General features: G+C 44.0%; 2 protein-coding genes across 4 annotated transcripts in view; one reads left to right on the top strand and one right to left on the bottom strand.

Moving 5' to 3' along the window:
* The window catches only part of LUC7L2 (LUC7 like 2, pre-mRNA splicing factor), a 29838-nt gene extending 25302 nt beyond the window's left edge, over window positions 1-4536 (top strand). For 2 of the 3 annotated variants that reach the window (XM_066319831.1, XM_066319829.1), the window contains 3 exons: window positions 355-384; window positions 1298-1492; window positions 3487-4536. In XM_066319831.1, coding sequence (XP_066175928.1) covers window positions 355-384; window positions 1298-1492; window positions 3487-3679 — 418 coding nt within the window. In that variant the 3' untranslated portion in view covers window positions 3680-4536. The remainder of the gene's footprint in view (window positions 1-354; window positions 385-1297; window positions 1493-3486) is intronic. The other variant, XM_066319830.1, reaches the window with a different exon arrangement.
* A 5566-nt stretch (window positions 4537-10102) lies between these two features.
* Window positions 10103-20290, bottom strand: LOC136361717 (globin-like). Its single transcript, XM_066319827.1, has 5 exons — window positions 18901-20290; window positions 18382-18547; window positions 13647-13851; window positions 11541-11772; window positions 10103-10361 (listed from the first exon to the last, which is right to left on the bottom strand). Exons 1-5 carry the CDS (start codon window positions 18919-18921, stop codon window positions 10233-10235), a joined length of 753 nt encoding a protein of 250 aa, XP_066175924.1. The 5' UTR covers window positions 18922-20290; the 3' UTR covers window positions 10103-10232.
* Window positions 20291-21507: the final 1217 nt, after the last annotated feature.

The following is a 21507-nucleotide window of genomic DNA, read 5'->3' as shown; positions in this document are numbered from 1 at the left end:
GTTGCAGTTTGGTACTATTGCCTGTCAGGAAATAAGGGAATACTGACTTCAACTGTGAGCTTTTTCTGTGGAGGGATGTGAGTTAAAAAGCTGGCTATATAATCTTCTGGGCTTCTAGTGGAGTAGTCTCAAGAATAAATTTTAAAAAACCCCAACCAACATGAAACAGAGATCTGTTTCCTGATAAACATGTTACAAAGATGTTGACATCAAATAAAAGGCCTTTAAATACTTGCTACTAAAACAAGAAATACAATAACAGGTCAACTAGTCTGGTTTATATTATTACTGAAATGCACTTTATTTGATAGTGAGATTCTCTTAAGAAAAATTACTATTTTCCATTTATTTCAGGTCCAGATCCCACAGCAAGCATGCCAAAAGGTATATAAATCTGCAGACAAGGAATACCAGCGGTGAAGTTAGCCTTTCACAAGCTGGAACATTTTAAGTCTGTTTATCACTGTTAGTTTAAGATGTCCATCTTTACAAACAAAATTTTCTGTTACATAGCCATCTCTCTGTGTGTTTGAACACTATTTATCACCATCCTACTGAGTTTATATATCTACATCCATTGTGTGGCTATTACAATGCACCTTCATGTCCCAAGTAACACTTAAAACACAGAGAATTGCTTTTTCTTTGCAAAAGCTTCTGGCTAATACCTTTTGGTGATAGCCCAGGTTTTCAAAATCCCTAAGCACCAGGTTAACTCATCAAATCACTCATTAATAGTATGAGTGTTCTTTCAAATCTACACAGTTGAAGGTCACCAGTGAGGTATGATTGTAAAGTGATTTGGGGGGAAGAAAAAAAAAAAAACAAAAAACCACACAAATTTGTATGGTGTTTAGAGCCTTCCAGATTAGTTTTGTTATTATAGTTACAGGGAACAATATAGTCCAGTTTTTAAAGAACATAACACATGGATTCTGGCAGATGATTCCTGACACTGCATCATAAGGTTCTTCTTTGCCTGATAAAGACACTAGTTTTAAATATGAAGAAGTAGATTTTTTTCATATTTTTACTTGCTTTCAGGTGCCTGCATTGGCTATGCTGTATCCATACAGTCATAAATTAACTATAAAATCGTCTGCATTAGTCAAAAAGGAGTTTGTAGCCTTTCTGTTGTTTTTTAATGTTATCTGTTTGCCTGTGAATCAGACACTGCAGTGTGACGCTCTGAACGCTGCAGGCCATTCTCTGTACAGGTGTGCTTACACATTCACAGTACACTGGTAGGAGTGTGCGGGGGCGAGCAGTGTGTGGTGTAAGCCCTCTGTGTTCCTAGATCCAGGTCCCGGGATCGCCGCAGACACCGGTCCCGCTCGGCCTCGCGGGAACGGAAGAGAAGGACTCGATCCAAATCCCGTGAGAAGCGCCACCGCCACAGGTCCCGCTCCACCAGCCGCAGCCGGAGCCGCAGCCACCATCGGAGCAGGCACAGCTCCAGGGAGAGGAGCCGAGAGCGCAGCTCCAAAAAGAGGTGAGTCTTGCCGTAGAAACCTGGCTTTTCTCAACATGCAGTGGAAATGTTCGCACTAAATTAAGTTTGTGCTTACCACTTAGGAATTTCAACACGTTTTGAGACTTAGATTTACAACTTACAGTTACGACTTAGATTTACAACTTACAGTTACAACTTCAGCGTATTTATGATTTGACACACCAGAGTGATTTATCCGTTATTTCCTTTATGTATCAATGACAGGGTTATATATTAATTCTGTTTTGGTTGAGTGCTACAGAGTATTAGTGGCAAGTTGATACTACCAGTTTCATGCAGCATAGAACATGAAACAGCTGATTTTCATTTGAACCCAGGGATAGCAGCAGTCATCTTACTGTAAATACATTCAGGTTTTCCCTTGGGCTCTTGTTCCCAACACCAGAGCCCATCTGCTGTGAAAAGATAAAAGTAAGTTTAGGTATGCCTGAAACTTTTTCCACTGCATCTGAAGATTATGCATTGCAAGGACCTCTCATTGGAAGATTATTGCAGGGGGCAGGCTGGGGCTCTTGCTTTTGAATGATTTGGTTGCTGTGTGCTCCTGAGGATTGGCTGGCTTGTTTTACATGAATGAGGTGAGCATAATTTAAGAGTTGGGATTGCACAATGACACATTTGGTGGGGAGGTTCATAAACAGGATTCCTTTCTTGCATTGGTTACTCACTGTGGCATGCTTGGAGAGCAGTACAGTGATAGAGTGCCCAGTCTTAAAACCTTGAGATTGTTGACCTGCAAGAAGATCAAAGGTCAGGTTTTGAAGTTGCCACATATGCAGGGCTTACAGTTCAAATTATTTCAGAAGTTAAATTATTCTTACTTCTGTAGGGGACTTGGGCACAAGATACTTGATAAACAGTTGTACCAACTCCAGGATTTGGCGTGTAGCTTCTCTCTCTGTGACATGTAGTTTGTGGAATAGGGTAATGCCTGTGGATCTCAGTGTTTTTTGTAAGTACTGAGTCTTGCAAAACACTGTATTGTAGGGAAAGTAATCTTTTCAGAAGAGCAACTAACTCTGAAAGGTCATTTCTTTGTAAGCTTACAAAAGGAAATTGGTAGAGGAGCATTTTGCAGACCTTAGTTTTGAAGCTTGGAGGTGAAGTGACATAACTTTCTGTAAATGGAGAGAGTACAGTCTCACTGCCCAGACTACCAGATTGTTCAACTAGGAAATGATTGGCTAGCTAAAAGTGTGTATTAGAACATCTTGTGATTGCAGTACATGGTAAAATAAAAATGGAATGTTTTTCAAAAACAGACCTAAGTGCATCTGTACGGGAATGTAGAGAAGGATATCTAATCCATTTTTCTCCCATACAGGTAGTTAATTTAATTTAAAACTACATAGTTTGTTTAGCAAACAGGTCTTTTCTGTTTCCATCATAAAGGTTTTGAAAATGCCTGTTTATCAGAGTAAGATGTCTAAAAAGAACACTACCCCAACCTTTCAAAGTCACAGAAGGGTTAGTTCTTGTAACAAAATATGGTTGTAGATCTGGAACCGCATTCCATTTTCAATTGTATTTGTGATATAGAGCCTCCCTTCCATCCTACTTAATATCATCCTACTTTTAAGCAGACTCCTGTTTTCAAATGTGTTTTTTAAGTTTGTAATTTAAAGAGAAAGGCTAGACACTGTTATTAAACTAGAGACTGCAGATGAGAAATTTCTGCTCAACTCTCGTTAATGCAGACTTGGAGGTGGAGGCTGAAAGTAAGAGATGTAGTGAAGCACATTGAACTTAATCTGGGCTCTGTAACAACTGTAGATGAAATCCTACCTCGAAGTACTTGTCTTTTGAAGTGGGAAGTAGGAAAGGGTAGAATGATTCGATGTCTTCCTATACACTTCTGTTTAAATAAATCTAAAGCTGGGTTGGAAAAAGAAGAAAAATATAAAATCTAGGTGCTGTTTGGTAGCTACCAATTCATGTCTGACTTGAATTGTCCAATACACTGCACTTTTCAGGTCCTCTAAAGAAAGATCTTCCAGAGACAAAGAGCGTTCGAGAGATCGCGATAGAACATCCCGTGATAAGGACAGAAGCTCCAGGGAGAGGTCGCCGCGGGATTTCAAAGACAAGAAACGTTCGTACGAAAGCGCTAATGGCCGATCAGAGGAGCCCAGGAGCTCAGAGGAGCGTGAAGCAGGGGAGATATAACTGGCTGTATATTGACCTGATCTCTAGCTTCCTATGGAGTTGCATACTTTGGTTTAGTTTACAGTTGTTCAAAGGGACGCCAGTAAGCAGTTCCAACACTGATCCAACTAGGGTAGATGTACAGTATATAAAAGTGGTTATAACAAAGTCAGAATTAAACCCCATGAATTAATGATGCCTAAAGCTGCGTCCTGGACTTCCATCAAGTTGCAAAACTTTTCTGAAAGAGTTCACTTTATTCAGGACAACAGTTTTATGTACCAAGATGCAGATCTCAATGTTTTTAATCTCCTTTCCAGTACAAGTTAGTGAACAAATTATATTGTACTACTTGCCTTGGGTGCTTTTGAACCTTTATAAATTCTCCAATTCTGCTCCAGTCAAAACAGCAGCATTGAAAGGTTGTATTTGGGGAGATTTTTTTTGTCGTTCGCTTTTTTGTAAGAGGGTGGGTCGATGGATATTAACTTTTACTCTAAGATTATGTTCTCAGTGTTGGGTTTTATTTTTGTTTGGGATCCTAGGAGTTGATTACAAGTGGGAGCATTTAGACAGGAACGTGTGCTGGAGAAAGCGGAAATGTCTTTTTACAGTGCCTATTTAGACTGGGAAAATTGAACAGCTGTTGCATTACATCTTTTTTATTTCTACTTAAATTTTGAAATCAAAGCCAGTCCCATATCTGTACCATTTGATTGGTATGTGTTCAATATATTTGGTTTTTTTCCATAAGGACTCTTTCTGCTTTTTCTTGTGGAGTACACCTTTAATTGTATTAAAACAAACAAACAAACAAAAACCCAGCAACAACAAACAAAAATTAAGAACAAAAGAAATAAAAAAAAATTAAAAAGAAACCATATTGTCCAATAACTTAACAAGGATATACTGGTCTCTTAAGGTGGTTAACTAGCAGTTCAGTCTTTTAAAAAATATCTGATTATTAGAGTTTTTAACATACAGATGTGCTCTAGGAGAAGCAGTCATTCTACTTACATTCCTCATTATTCTAAAATCTTCAAAAGCAGGAACGTGTGGAGTCAGAATCTTAGACCAGTTTGGGTTGGAATGGAAAGATCATCCAGTTCCAACCCACTTCCTGTGGTCAGGGAGACCTTTCTCTAGACCAGGTTGTTCAGAGCCCCATCCCGCCTGGCTTTGAACAGTTCCAAGGATGGGGCATCCACAGCTTCTGTGGGCAGTCCCTCACCACCCTCACTGCGAAGAATTGATTCCTAATATCCAATCTACCCTCTTTCAGTTTAAAGCCATTCCCCCTTGTCCTGTCACTACATGCCCTTGTAAAAATTTCCTCTCCTGCTATAGGCTCCCTTCATCTACTAAAGCATGCCATAAAATCTCTCCAGAGCCTTTTCCTCAGGCTAAACAACCTGAACTCTGTCAGCCTTTCCTCATAGGAGAGGTGCTCAGTCCCTTGGCTCATCTTTGTGGCTTCCTGTGGGCCCACTCCAATAGGTTCGTGTCCTTCCTGTGCTGAAGATCCCAGAGCTGGATCCAGGTGGGGTCGGTGGGTTCCCACCAGAGCAAAGCAGAGGGGCAGAATCCCTTCTCTTGCCTTGCTGCCCACGCTGCTTTGGGTGAAGCCCAGGACATGTTAGGCTTTCTGGGTGGTGAGTGCACCTTGTTGGGTCATGTCCAGCCCCTCAGCCACTCCAAGTCCTCTTTGGCAGGGCTGCTCTCCATCTGTTTCTCCTTCAGTCTGGATTTGTGCTTGGGATTGCCCTGACCCAGGTGCAGCACCTTGCACTTGGCCTTGCTGAACTTCTTGAGCTTTGCACAGACCCACCCCTCAAGCCTGTTGAGGTCCCTGTGGATGGTATCCCTTCACTCCAGTGTGTTGACTGTACCAACTCACTGAGGGTGCCCTTGATCCAAGTCCATGTTGCTGACAAAACATAAAGGGGTTGCTATCCATTCTGTTGGATTGAAAGTGCTTTGGGGCATTTGAACGACTCAGATATGCCCTTACTCCCACACAGAAGAATTTAGATATTGGTACATTTTCCTCCTTGTGATCAAATCACTGAGTTACCTAATGGTGATGCCTAAGAGCAGTGTTTGTAATGATGTATTGGCATTTCCAGCAGGTTCTGCAGCCTCTGCCTCCCTCGTGCAAGTGACAACGAAGGCTTGCTAACATCGTTGTGTAATACTATTCCCTGTACATTTGTCCTCAGTGTCATTCCTGTAGCACATTCTGTATGGTCAGAGCACACGGGTGATAATTCTAACACAGAAGGTAATTTAGCAGTGTATTGGCTGGCAGTGAAAGCTAGGAACAGGACCTTTACGCCTCTGCAAGGACTTGGATCCAGCATTGCACATTCCACTTGGAATTCACATCATTTTAAGCTCCCAAAGTGAGGATGACTATCTACTTAACACTATTTATTTGTTTGTTTATCCATTTGAGTTCTGGGCTTGAGTTCCCTTCCTGGGACTGCTTCCTGATTTCCTGGATGGCCCAGGTGCTTGATGAGTGGAATTAATGGTGTTTGTCTGTCTGGTACCACCAGAGTGTAAGTGCTTGATAACGTCTATCATCACGTAGTTGTTAATGGGATTCCAGTGGTGTGACAAAAGGTGACCAGTCATTTCTAGATATATCTTACATAGCACAAGTGCCAGCAATCCTTTGGAATTCCTTTGTGGAATAATGATATTCCACATTATAATACTGAGGACCTGTCTCCCCCTGCAGCCAGCAACTAGAAACTGAGTATCATAAAAAGGGGGAGGAAGAGAGGGTGGGTGAGATCTGCATAGCATGACAAAACAATGACTGGTAAATTCTGGATAATATGCCATTCCTTTTACAAATGGCTTTTAGATCCAATTACAAAAGGGGGATTGGATTTGGGCCTTCCCTCACATAGAGGAAGTACCCCACTAAATATTAAGCAAGAAGTTAAGGCTTATCTCTGATTGCCTCATAAAGTAATCTGAATTATTTGTGGAAATACAGGACTGAAGTGCAGTTGGGAAGAAAAAAATTAAGATGACCGATGAAACACACTTTAGGATGCAAAAGATTTGAAGTATCTATCAGAAGAGGAGAGTTGTGCCTATTACGGATTTTCCACGCATCAGAACCCAATGACTTTAGTTTCCAGGAGTGCAAAACTGAGGTATTCATCACCTGTAAATTTCCTGCTGGACAGCTGAAGAGTGGTATGGATAGACCTTATTCTTCATGGTTAAATAGATTATGAAATGGAGCTCTTGAGGAAACCTAGGGTTGCTGTAGCTGAGCATCAGCTTTTGAGATCTTGGAAATTTTGCTGATGCAGTTGTAGCTCCATAGCAGTTTTTATCAAACTGAAGATATACAAAATGAGTAGAAAAAGTAAATTACTTAAGTGATTTAAAGTGTTTGAACAGCAGTGCACCTGCAAGCATCATTCCCATATCTCATAATCAGTCCAGATTAGTCAGGGGAGTGAAAAACAAAAGAATTGAGATTATAATGATCTGGAGAATGGCACATTACCAGAAATGAGAGCCTCTCCTGAACATGGAAGCATAGAATTGGTTACCTTGAAAAAGCCCCTCAAGATCACTGAATCTACCCATTAACCCAGCACTGCCCAGCCCACCACTAAACCACATCCCCAAGTGCCACATCTTCATACCTTCTAAATACCCCCATGGACGGCAACTCAGCCACTTCCTTAGGCTGACTGGCCTAATGTCACACAGCCTCTGTGTTGCTTTTCCCACTGCAGCAGGAGGAACTACACAGTAAAATGGTGACATTTCCAAGCAGAGGTGCTTGGCCTAGTGCCACTGTATCCCGTTACCCAATGTGAGATTTGCTGTTGGAGCTGGCACAGGAGGCTCTTCCTTTGTCCCCTTGCCTTCCAACAGCTGTTGAATCTGGGAGTTACCATTCCATTGCTACAATAATAGCCCTGTCCTAGAGCCTTTCTCCCTTGTACCACCCATTCCCAGGAGCAATGGGAGAAAATAGGTAAACCAGCTCTCTAAGCCAGTGCAAAGGGATGATTGAGCAAATATTAAATAGCCTTGGAGCAGGGATTATCTGTGTAGCTGAAGAGAGAGTGGTAGCAAGACTTCAGACCACTGGGGCCAGTGCAAGGCAGCCAAGGACATGGGTGGGTGCATCCAAGTGGATGGGTTTAGCAGTAGGGACACAGCACATGGAGGTTGCAGTCAGCATTAAACTTAAGTATAAACGCAGACTGAGCCATGCATCAGAGAAGATGGCAGTGTGCAGAATGTTGTGTAGGGGCCTGCAGCACCTGATAACCCCTCCAGTTTACTGTTCTATGTCCCATATTTCACACGCTACCTTCCTCAGTATTGTTGTCCTCTGTTCCACAGACAGTAGAAATTAGTTTCTTCTGATGCAGAGGCTTATCTAAAACGTTAATGCACTTTTCATCCAGTCCTGCATGGTGGTTCTTGCTCCTTGGTTTTTTGCTTTGATCACTTTTTTCCCCTTGCTTAATAAATTCTTTCACTGTTACTACTTACGTAATTATTTATTCTTTTCAATAAGACCTGAAATCTGTCTTTCCCTGCAGTTTGAAAAACTTGGGAAGCAACAGACTGCTGCACAAGAGTTGTATCACCAGCTGGAAATACAAGGAAAGAGGAAGATATGTTTGCTTCTAGCTCTGGCTCGCCACTTTATCTCTGCTTTCCCCTCTGTGGACATAGAACGTAGTCGGCAGGCTGTTAGAAAGTTCTCTCATGACTTTCCTCTCCTGCCTCTGGCTTTTCATTTCCTGTTGCTGGGGAAACTGCAGTCGCAAATCCCTTCCCCTAGGCTCAGTGGTGCTGCCAGAGCACTGCAGGTAAGCAGAGTTCTAGGAGAGATGCACCATCAGAAAGGCAAGATTAACTAGCAACAAAGCAGGGCTGGACACCAGCAAGGTCACAGAGGGCCTGAGAGTAGCAGGAGCTGCCATGGCTGTACAGCCCTTTCCCAGGCTTAAAAGTAGGTGGGGACATTGCACTGGAACCACTGTAAGTTTTTGAATTACTGCCTTCAAATCTTCCTAAGCTCAAACTGGTTTGCAGCAGAGCAGTGGGACTAAAGAACTGCCAGTATCTCTTTTCATAGCTTTAACTACTGGTACTCCGTCAGAGGGATTTGAGACTATAAATACTTTTTTTTACACGTCTTGTTCTTTTTTTACAGTCCTTGCCAATGCTGTGCAATATGCCTCCCTTTCTCCCTGAGCTGAACAGAACACTGGAGCAAATAAAGCAGCCTGCCCCATCTTCCCCTCAGGCTAGAGTTCCTCTTATGGACTTTGGGATTTAGCATCCTTTGCCAAATGCAGTGGGTGAAGAAAACTATATGTTGAATGAAGGAAAACTGCATTTTTACTTGTTTACAAAACTGTTGCTTCATAGTTGGGTGAAAACGTGAGAAGCCTGACTGCTACAAGTATGATGTGTGCCTGGGTGGGAGCTTGAGTTGGTTTTGGAAACCCCCCTGCTAGTAACCAGTAAATGTGCACTGTAACCAGCTGCCACTACTGCACATCACCTTTTCTGTGAAGCAAATGAGAGGGCACATCTGCTTTCTCTGTGTTTATTGCAGTACACTGAAGCAAACCAGCGTGTGGGTATTTGCAGTTTTTAGCTGATTGTTTCGCCAAGAGTAAGGAATACAAAGAAAAGCAACTAAATAGTTCAGGACCCAGTTAGCACTGAAGGGAGGCTCGGGCTGTGTGAGTGGACAGGACGAGTCCCATGCCAGGCTGAGCCCCCTGTGCTGCCCGTGCAGTGAGGCAGCAGTGTCCATCTGGGTGCATTTTGAGTGAACAAGAGCCAGTGAGCTCTACTCTTGCTTCATGTGGCAACGCAACCCAAGTAATTTCCTGGGAGTAACATGGTGAAATCCACACCCTAGAGATGTTCATCCCTGCCCAGAGGGGTCCAGTGGTGACCACACTCAGTGTTGTCATCCCTTGTGCTAAAAGCTGCTCTGAGAGATCAAGGTTTGGTGACTCTCCTGGGTCATGCAAAATGGGACTTTCCTCACATCTCTCCCAGATGCTGGTCATTCCCATACACCACTTCCCTCTCGTTAAAGTTCAAACACAAAACAATACTCATGCCTCTTAAATAATGACCTCTACCAAGATTCTGGAGATGCTTCAGAATGGTCTCCTTCCTGTCATTCATGAGGATGAAGCGGGGGGTAGGTGAGCCAAAGAGCTGCTGGTGCTGCTTGAAGGAGCAAGTCTTTTAGGAAGAGAAAGCTTAAAATCACCACCTTAAAATGTAGTCTTCAAGGACGGTGGCCAGAGGAACCCACTGAAACACTGAAACTGCAAAGCACATCAGGATTTGTTGGTTGACTTTGATGTATCTGGGTTTTGCTTAGCTGTAGAAACTCAGTTTGCTAAGGAAATTATTGATATCTATGTTCTGGAAGCCTTTTTTCTTGCCTTTTTTTATTTTTCAATTTTAATTTTTCCAGCTGTGGCTGGGGGCCCAAAAGCAGCAAATCAGTGCTGGCAAGTTGTTCGAAGAGCCTGGAGGGTGTACATCCTCACCAACCCTCCTCTTTGTAGATATTGTTCAGGTGGGTGCAGATTTCATTGGTCACCTTCTCAAAGGAAGCTTTGCTGTCTCCGCCAAATTTCTCCTCCATCAATTGTAAGATAATGTCACAGATAATCTAAACAAGGAGAAGGGAAGAAACAACCAGTGTGAACTTTTCTCCACATTAGAGGAATAAGAACTTACATATCTTTAGATGGGATTCTTGGAGGGCAGAAAGGGGTTCAAGAACAATTCACAGCACATGACCTGCAGAGCTTGTAACAGGGCATGGAAAATAAGGTGCATTATAGAATTCCCAAAAAGTGCTGCTGGTGTTTTTAACTACCCTGTATCTAGTTAATGTTGACTGCATCTGTCACTTAAGGATGGCTGTATAGGATTGATGTGCTTTGTCCATCCAACTGCAATCCCCTCCAGGCAGGGGACTGTCCCAAGTATTTAGAGGCCATGATGAGCCCCATCTTGGACATCTGTGGAATATATGGCTTGGGGGTAAGTTTTTCCCTAATCTTTCCTGCTCGTTAGCTATCCAGCACTCTAGCAGAGTTATTGCAGTCACTAGGTAGCTGGTATACTTTGAAATGCCAACTCCTTTCCTGTGCAGCATTTATTGCTTTGCATGCATCTTTACCCTGAAAAAGTATTTTCAGCCAGAAAGCATCACTTATTTTCCACTTATTGAAAATTGGGCTCACTGCTATTGAAATCACCTTCATTTGGAAATAATCTTTGCCAGAAGGTGCCTCTTTTTACTGTGTAAGGCAGACAAAATAGTTATAAATGCACTGTGCTAGTGACCTTAGGTGGATCTGGGCAAATAATTTGATCCTGTATTTATTATTTGAGTTTGTTTAATAATGACAATGCTATTGTCATTGTTGGTCAATAACAGCTGGTTTAGTTGTCCTAGAAAAGCCCAGCTCCTGTTACAAGATAAAAAATACATCAGCGACTGAAGTAGTTTCTGTATCTTGTTATTAAATGGCAGGTGTGGGAATCATATTGCACTGAGAAAACCCTCTACAGCTCATGGGCAGCTGTGCAGTTCCCACCTGAGTACCACATCACCTGCCCGCACCGCATCTGCTGCACAGCCACCTTCCCCACCTGTGCCAGATCTCCCACTCCTGCCATCTTCCACCATCAACCATCTCACCTTCCACCATGTCCAATCTCTGAGGCACATGTATGTATTCCTCAGTACAAAGCCTATGTTCCTCAGTTCTGCCCCTCAAAGGGGAAAATAATGCCCCCCTCACAATTACACCCTTTGGAAAGAGGGCTGCTCACTCACCCTAAAGTTTTTGGGGTCAATCTTCAGCTGGGTGGCATGTTTCTTGCCTAGTGGGGTCACTATCCCAAGAAAAGCCTCAGAGTTGTCCAGGTGCTGCACCATGTCGTTGATGGCAGTGAAAACCTTCTTGCCGTGGCACCTGACTTGATCTGACTGTTTCATCTCTTCAGCAGAGTCCATGCCTTTGAAATGTGTGAAGTAGGACTTGGTGTCTGGGTGCTCAGTAAACATCCTGTTGAGGAATGAGAGACATCCTGATTTAAGGACCAAAGTATCGATGCAGACATGGCCACATATTCCAGGCCTTGCCTTATGCACGTATGTCCATTTCCCCCTTCTCTTTATTAGAGTAGACAGTTCTGCATTCCTTGTTTCTTTCTCCTTTGCCTTTTGCATCTGTGCATAATCCCTGTGCACATAGCAGCCAGTCCTCTCTCCTTTGCCTCTCCCCAGGGCATGTCTTCTGCTCATTCCACCATAAAACCTATAATGAACTTATTCCACTGCTTCTAAAGTTAATATTCTCTGTGTTAACTCTGTGTTACTTTCACATAGAAGTGGGAGCACGTTCACATGGGGTGACTGTGACAGTTTAATCTTTCCAAAGATGTTCTTTGAGACAGCAGATACAACCACTGTGATACTGGTGGGTGTTTTCATAGAGAAACCCTACTATTGGTTTTGTTAATTAACCCCTTCCTATAGTCCACTGCAAAGCTTTCTTACTGCCTGTAATGGATTGTTGCTTGAGTATGGGGTACTCACTCCATTTATGCAAAAAGTAACAATTCAGTGTGTTTGAAGTTACCTTTGATCAATTACAGTCATCTTGGTGAAACTCTTTTTAAAAAAAACAGTTTACTCTATTGGGTAAACTGATTATCCACCTGAAATATTGATAGCAAATTCTACATTGCATTTTACAGAGGCACAAAATGGTTGGGCTTGAAGGAACCTCTGGAGGTCATCTGGGTCAACACCACTGCCAAGCCAGGACCACGGCCCAGATGGCTTTTGAGTATCTCCATGCATAGAGACTCAGCAAGTTCTTTGGGCCACTTGTGCCAGTGCTCAATAGCATTCAGAAGTAAAAAAAGTGTTTCCTGATGTTCAAGGGAACGTTCTGTGTTTCAGTTTGGGCCCGTTGACTCTAGTCCTGTCTCATGGCACTGCTGAGACAAGCCTGGCTCTGCCGCCTTTGCAGTCTCCCTTCAGGTTTTTTACACATTGGTAAGATTGCCCTGAGCTTTCTCTTCTCCAGGATGAACAGTCATAGCTTTCTCTGACTTTCTTTACTGGAGAGATAGTACAATCCCCTCATCATCTTCCTGGTCCTTTGTTGGACTCTTTCCAGTATGGCTATGTCTCTTTTCCTGGGAAGCTCTGGAACTTCTCCACAGGCAGGTCTGTGGCTGTAGGACACTAAAACAAAACCTTCTAGAGTAAATTACCCCAGGGAGGCAAGCTACTAACATTTTATTGCTGCATTTCTGACCCTAAATTGTTCTCAGGTTATGTAGCCTGTAGAAGGAAAGAACGGCATGTAAGGCTTCGTGAGGGTAATCCAGGCACAAGGTGTGAAATACAAGAAAGCTGGGGGGGAGGGATAAAGGTCTGATAACCAGAAATAGTATTTGAACTGATCCATGCTTAAGGAGGTGATGTAAGTCCCAGATGAGAGTGGAATATGTGAAAGGTGAACAGAAGAGAGGGAAACAGATGGGAACTAGGAGAGGAAAGTCCACAGAAAGGGTATAATACAGTGGAACAGATGGACTGAGGCTGAAGGAGAATCAGAAGGGAAATACTGAGTTTAAAAAAGTATTAAAAGAGTTTAGAGGTAAAGAGGAAAATAAGGCCCATGTTTTGTTCCCATTCTTTCATACCACACTTTCTTTACCTTATGTGGGTAAAGATACTGTTCTTGTCTCTTCTTGTTTTCCCACCCACTTACCCCTTTCTTTTTATTTTTCCTTGTGTGGATTGCTCCTCTTCCTAGCAAGGGCTGCATGAAAAACATCAAGACGTGCTCCTAGGCAGCAATTCCATCCTTGTTGTTCCTCCTTCACCCCTCTAGAGCAGCAGTTGGATGGGCTCTTTCCTTACCTGATCAGCACAGCTGTCCCATTGTCCTCAGCATCCACATATATCTTCTCCCAGGCACCACGGGCACTTTGCACCTCTGCTTCAGAGAGCGACATGGTGGAGGAGATGTTGGCAATGGATGGTGCAGCAGGAGGGAGAAGGACAGGGAGGTCCTGGCAGGGTCTTTCTGCTCCAGTTCTCTCCTCAGGGCTCTCTAAATACTGCCCTGGGGATTTAAGAGATCTTGAAGGGTCTCTTTGTCTCTGTTCCCCTCAGTCACATTTCTGCAGGTTTTAGAGCTACTTAATCACTTTTAATCAGGAAAGAAACCAACCACATGAGGAGGAAGACTAGCCCTGTAGTCCTAGGTCAGGTGCCAAAGCAAAGGTCTGACTGTCTGAGGAGAGAAGGGAATAAAGGCAGTTTTCAGCAGGGGAAAAACCCAAACAATTCCCTTCCCCTCTCACCCCTGCAAAAGCCAGAGCTTGGCTCCTCCTTCCTGAAGGTGATCCTTGCCCAGCACTAATTTTCTTGGTTTTCTCCCAAGAGTGCTGCTGTGCTGAGGGCACTGTGGTGCCTTGCCATCCCCTCTCCCTGGCACTCTGGGCTTTCAGTCGAAGATCTTGTTTCTAGCTCCAGCAACTTCTTCAGTCCTGCCTTCACACCACAGTCACTGCTTTCCCCACAGTCCTCTAGTTTAACAGGGGCTCACCCCACAGTTGCTCCAGCCTTGGTGCCATGAGGCTGGGAGGCTTCACCAGCCCAAAATGACAGCGTTGCAGGGATGGTGATTGCAGCATGACAGCATCCATGGCCATAATGCCCTGCAAAGCCACTTCATTTCAGCACTGGAGGAAAACGGTGCAGTACAGCCAGGGACACAGGCATTTCACTTTCCTAATCATCTTGGCTTGTAGCTGGGATCTCTGTCCTATCTCTGAGCCCTTACTGCCTGGGAGAGAGATAAGGGGTGGAAGAAGGGCCAGGGCGGAGCTGCAGACAGCATCTCGGGACTTGTTATAGTCACTTGGAACTAGAGGCAAAACATTTTTGTGGATTATTCATGCAATGCCTGTGCTTAACCTCCAGCAGGAATGTTCTGGTTAAGTCCAGGGCACGCACACAAAGTAAAGGCTAAGGGGCTTGAGAAACTGCTGCTGGATGCTGAGGGCAGACAAAACCTCATATTGTTTGGGATGCTTTAGAGGAGGGAAGGAACAGGTGTGAGGGGAAAATATGCAGCATGTCAAGAAAAACCAGCCTGATACCCCAGGGCAGAAGGAAAGTGCTGGCTGCAAATTCACAGAGACCGATTGATCTTGGTGGGGTTGTGTCCCACTGCTGTAGAGGGAGGCCTCAAATGACTTCACTGAAATCAGTCTCCTCTTGTCTCCCTTTTTACCACACAGCAAATAAAGAGCAGTCTGATAGAAACCTGCAAAGCAGTTGTGGGTGCCCCATCCCTGGAAGAGTTCAAGGCCAGGGTGGATAGGGCTTTGAGTTACTTGGTCAAGTGGAAGGTGTCCCTGCCCATTGCTAGGGGGGTTGGAACTAGATTATCTTTGAAGTCCCTTCCAATCCAAAACATTTTGTGATTCCCTAGGAGACTTCTTTGCTCTCCCGCATTTTCCTTTGGGACATTGCAGTATGAACATGCTTGATATAGTCAGACATCCTGTCATGGGCCAAAAAATACCTCGTTTGAGTTGAAAAATTTCAATCCAATTAATTTATTGCCAGCCAACCAACACTTCCTCCTGTCCTGTTTCCCCACCCATGCTGCAGGTTACAACCAGACCCTTTGGTGAGACCATGGGTGGTGCAGAAGCTGGGGTTGGTGCATGGGGGGGTCCCTTGCTTTTGCTGCTCCTTGTGTCCTACTCAACTGCTCCAGCACGGGTTCTTCCACTGGTCATCATCTCACTGGATGCTGTACCTGCCCTGGACTTGTCTCTCCCTTTTCAGTATTCCCTGCCCTTAAACACGTTTCCATGGAGGTACCCTCATGTTGTGGTTTTGAAAACAAACCAAGTGAGAGGCTCTAAGTCAGAAATAAAATTTAATGAGAAGAAAAGGAAAATAAAACAGAATAAAATAAAATAAAATAAATACAAAAAGAAAAACCACTGACAGAGTCAGAATACAACCTGATCAGGGTGATGGAAACAGTCCAGACGAGGTGGTCTTCCTGAAACAGAAATCTTGTAGAAAGGTCTGGTAGCTCCGGTCCTCTGGGAATCCAGTGGGTGAGGGCTGCTTCTACTGTCCCAAATCCCAGCTTATATCCAGGTGAGAATGCTTGGCTCTTCCCCATGGGCGGAGCATCTCACAATGGGATGATGAGTCATGGAAGAGAGCCTTAATGGCCCATTAAAGAGAGAGATAACTCCCAGAGGGAGTTATCTCTGAGTCATGCAAAAGGCATTGATGGGCCATTAACTGAAGACGGTGATAGAATACATCCTAAACTACAACCCAGGACACCCTCATCTTACTTGGTTGGTCCAGTTCTGGGATGCAATGGGTCAGTTTTTTCTGGGACCAAGCCAGGTGTCAGCAGCACAGGGCAATCCCTGAGCAGACAAAGCAATGACATCTTCTTTCAAGCATGTCACCCTGCTCTCTCTGTGACATGCTTTTCTATTCTTCCACCTTCTGGTGTTACTTTTACTGTTACAGAGAATTATCTTCTATTTTCTCCTTGCATGATTTGTCAAGTCCTTGTAAGATGAACACAATAATCCCTCATAAAATTTTGACATCTCTAACAGGATCTATGCTACATTTCAGCAATCTCCAGAAATTGAAACAAAAAAAAGCTCCAGAAACCTATTTATTTTGGCCTGGAAATGGAAGAGGTATGAAAAATGTGCTGTTTAATCATGAAGTCATTGCTGACACCTCCCCACAAGGCAAGAGGATGAGTGCTTGGTTTATTTCTTTTACTTCTCCTTTGGTTTATTATGCCAAAGGAAGCAAATCATCTCAATCACAATTTCTATTGCATGAAGAGAGATATTTTCTAATATGGGGTGAAGCTCCTCAGCATGTTATCCCTGAAGAAGGAAATCTGGTGTGCAAGAGCAAATCAACACATTGAGTTGAGACATGATCTTATTACAAATCTGAAGAATAGGGTGCCAGGCCAGGCCAGACCTTTTCCAGCCTTTTGGAAAACAAGCAGAGTCCTTTTTACAAAAAGGTAACCAAAAAAGAATCATACGGAAACAGGAGATTGGTCACTCACGCTTGTGTAGCACAATTTTTAATGTGCATGTGCTGATCTCAGTCTAGTTCATTATCCTATCATTTCCACATACCAATTCACCTGGGAATGTGTTCTTTAACATTGTAATCATCCAAGGTAAGTTGAATTTGTCTCTACATCTTGTCACATGTTGTTAAGTTATTGTTAAACCTTATTTTGTTAAACCTCAGTTGCAGTTTCTGCTTGAATCTGTTTGAACAATTACTTGTCAAGAGGAAAAGGATTTACAGCATTCTGTTCCTGGGATCTCTTCACGGTTCCATTGCTCCAGCACCCCACGGTCATGGTTTCAAGGCTAACTTATAGTTACTGTGAACTTTTTGTGAATCTTTAATTTTCTCTGACATCAAGCAGGCAGGGTCAGGCCGGGGAGCCAGATGGTGCTGGGAAATCTGGAGCTGGGAAATCAATGTCCTGGTTACAAGCACTGCAAACCTTACTGTCTTTTCTTATCCTTGAAACTTGGGAATCCGTGATTCTGTGATTTTTAGCATAAACAACCCACACTATTTATTGTTCAGTGGGGTCAATCCCCAGGTCAGCACACACACCTGTTTCAAAGGATGGCTGTCAGGGGCTCAGCAGCTGTAAATCTTATTTTTCCAATACCTGTGGCAGTGTCAGGCTGAGGGTAGAGCTCCCCATATTGCCAGCTTTCAGGGACACTTAGCCCAAGACCCTGACATGCAGTGATGCAGTGCTGCTTTCACAGAAAGGACAAACACCTGCATCTGCTCATGCTCAATGTCTGAGGTTATCAACATAATCAGCTCATCAAAACAAGCAAAACTACGAGCTGCAGTCACGACTGTCAGTGTCAATGTCTGAATCCCAAAGCCCACCTAGCACATGGGTGGGAAAGGCTTTCCCTACTGCCACTTTCCCAGACTGTTCTTCTCTCTCCCATTCCAGGGCATTGACTCCTGAGCAGTGGTGAGAAGATTCTCAGGAACATGTGGTCCTCTTGATGCCTTTTCAGTATTTGTTCACAGCCACCAGACAGCTCTTGGCAGAAAATTCACATCACAGCAAAAAACCTCAGGAATCTAAGGAAATTCCTGAAAAGCACTTCATCAAATATTCTTAATGATTTACTCTCCAGTAAATGCTAGCTCATCTCTTTGCTCACTTCACTGGGGACTAACTACAGCTGCTTCTGGAGAGAAGGCTGTGAGCTCAGCTACACAAAAGCACATGGTGCATGCTGGTGGCTGATGCTGGGACACCATGCTGGCTGATCTGGTGGGAGCACAGGACCTCATGTTGGCCTGAAAAGCATTGCAGTGTGAGACACAGTCCTCTTAGTCCTCTTTCCTCCTATTTTTCTGCCTGCTTACGGGATCTCATTAGGTGTGAGAAATAAACATTAAACAAACCCATGACAAACACAGTAGTGGAGTCCAAGTTCTGGGACCTTTGGTCATGTTTTGAAATAGCCATGCACCACACCCAGCAAAGATGGTACCTGTTAAAAAGGGAAAATTTTACCTCCACAGTCAATGACAATATACTGGATCCCAGGGGAGTCCTCAAACTCCTTGTCACTGCTGTCTGCCATAAACCCTCCCGGTGGAAGCTGCTTGCACAGCGATGCAGCTTCTGGCTCCAAGGCAATGATCAGATTCCTAGAGAGCATGTCAGAGATAATTCCTGCCTAAAATCACAAAAGAGAGGAGTCAGTTCAAGAGAAGGGGGCCAGATTACTGCTGCATGAACACCACCTGCAAGGGAGACTGTTGTCACCCCAGCAGCTCATGCAGGGGTAGTGGTTCTTGCACCACTGACACCTGTGGGGCTCATTTCTACATGGTGGTGGGGGGAGAGGGCAGAGCTGTTGTTACTGCCATTTGGGGACATCCCCACCACCCTCAATGTGGAAGATTTCTCTGCCCAATGGACTGAAATTTGAAATACAAGTTGTTTACATATTGAGGAGTTCCTTTGCCTCAGTGGGCAAAGAAACCTCCAAAGGTAATTTGAGGAAATTGAGGTAACCCCTGCTTTTACCTCTTTTGCTGCCAGACACATGAGCTGCTTGGCAGCAGCACTCCATATGGCTGGGACAGTAATGACCCAGGTGATCTCCTGCTTGTAGACAGTTAGGAAAGAGGCCTCCTTAATGGTGTTCCAAGCATGTTCCTTCAGGTAGCACAGGCTTTTGGAAAAGACTCAGGGCAGGAAGCAACTTCCCATTGGTGGCTTTCAGCTCCATGCCAGCTGTGACATTCTACCAAACAAAAAGCCCAGGGTCACATGGTGCAGTGTCTGCATGAGACCTGTCCCCTTCACCACAAGCACTGCACAACATAAGACACCCAGAAAACCCTGACTCCAAACCTGAGTAAACTCCCAGCACTGGCTTCACTACTGTGGCTAGCTGAGTCTAAGTGGCACAGGTCAGCTACCAAACTGCTTACCCACCATGCCTGTGATTCAGTTGGCAAATTTTCAATGTAGTTGATAATTCAGCTGTTTCTCCTAGACCAAATTTTGTAAAGACCCTGTAGATCCTGTAGATTCCTGATGGGACAGTGGGGAGTGATTCTGCAATGAAATTTTTCTTCACCATTTGTTCCTCAGATGCAAAGAAATAGTTCTGAATTAAAACCTCTTCCAGCCTCTGCTGAAAGTGAATGAGAACCAATGACTCCAGAGGTGACATTGTGACAGACCACATCATTCCCAGCTGTCCTGGGGAGGAAAATCTTCAAAGAGGCCTCCCATCCATCAAAGACAGGCCCTGAGGCTTTTCCTGGACTGGCCTTGTGCTCTGCTGTACCCTACACCTGAGAGGCCCTGTGGGACCCTGGAGCACAGACAGAAAGGCCCTAAGGTAGCCTAGTGTTTGGCTGAACAAGCAAACACAGAAAATGGTGTGAACTATTCTGAATCAGCACAGAGCCTTCTGAGAGAAATTTGATAAAGCCACTGCATGCTTCAAGGACAGCTGGACACCCTTACATTAGCTTCAGCATAACATTTCAAGGGAGGCAGAGATGAGCTAGGAGGAGTTGTACAACATGGGATGAAATCTTAGGTAATCCCAAGACTGCCAATCTCCTTTGAATTACAGGAAATTTCACTTGATCCCTGTTTCTTGTTGAGAACTAAGGTAGGGAGTCCCAGAGGGAGACCAGTTTCCTTGTCAAGCTGGAGAACAAGTCAGCTTTTTGTTAGGAATAGGTATTTGCCTTCACCCAGGTATGCAGTCAGGTTTTATTGTCTTTAGAAAAATAAAAAACATCATAGAGGAAGGGCTTGTGAAGCTTTCAGCAATTACAAAAATAAATTATTTCTTCTTTTGTTCATCAAAATACTCTCTGACTGGCGTTCATTCATCCTCATCAACCAGACTTACTCAGCCCTCCTCATGGATTCTCTAACCCCCACCTCTCAAATAAATGAATAGCCCCAACCACCGTTAGTAGTAATTCTTCCACCTACTGTGTTGTACAGCTGCATCTTGAAGTTCTGGAAGAAGTACTTGCTGTCAGCTTGGCTAGAGGGCAGGCTCTTGTATTTCATCATAGCATCATAGCCAAAATATTTGAGCACCTGCTTCTGGTTGAACAAAATGCCCGTAGGCATCTTTGGGGTCTTGAACCCATGCTCTGTTCCCCAGTAAACCTGGAGGATTTGGTCTGTACCTGAAGCAAGAGAAAAACAGTACCCACTGTAGGATGTGCCAAAATCTATAGCAATGATGAAGACTGACTGGCCATGGCCACTGCAGTGCAGCAGTGTGCAGCCCTGGGAGCAGAGAGGGATGAACAGATGGCACTGGACTGAAACTCAAAGGACTGGTATTGCAGAGGGAAGAGCAATCTCCCCTGATCTTATTGGCTGGAGAGAGATGTGACTCTAGACATACTGTAAATTGTACCTTTTCCTGTAAAGAGGCAGGGCTTCCTTCTGTTTTTGTAACAGCAAAGTGCCTTTGTTAGGGAACTGTCTTATCAGTAGTAGCCTTGTGCACTCCCAGCAGCATCGACAGACCTCAGTGTTGCCCACTCATTTCAACAAACATTTTCTGCTGCTGCTGCAAAGGCGTGAATACACCAAATGTTTCTGGCTCCCAGAAACATTTGTTTTGCTTTGTTTCAGCAAAGGAAAAATGTGGGTTATAGCCAACGTTTTTGGCTTCAGAAGAACAGGAGTGTTGGATACACCTGATATTTCTGGCTCCTGCAAAGGAGAAAATTGGGGTACACCCAATGATTCTGGCTCCAGCATAGGAGAAATGTGGGGTACACCCAACGTTTCTGGCTCCAGAGGAACAGAATCACAGCATGAACACGATGTTTCTGGCAAGAGAGGAACAAAGGTATTGGAAAGACAATGTGAGGACACTGATCCCAGAAAGATGACTGCAGAAGGCAGCAGGTAGGTTACACAGGGACTGTGTCTGGATAAACTTATTTAATCTTCCTAGGTCTGAATATTTCTACAAAGTTTCTTGGAGGGTTGCATGAGTGCTGAATTGCAAACATTTTCTGATTGTGAGATATTCAGTAAGAGGTCTCTTTTCTACTTCCTAACCTTTCTAACCATCACGGAGATGGTTACTGTCCCAAATTCAGCTCAAGTTCAACTCCAAAGTCTGAGGCAGATCTT

Source organism: Sylvia atricapilla, chromosome 5 (genome assembly GCF_009819655.1).
Source record: "Sylvia atricapilla isolate bSylAtr1 chromosome 5, bSylAtr1.pri, whole genome shotgun sequence".
Lineage (NCBI taxonomy): Eukaryota > Metazoa > Chordata > Aves > Passeriformes > Sylviidae > Sylvia > Sylvia atricapilla.
This window is presented reverse-complemented; position numbering and strand designations above follow the sequence as displayed.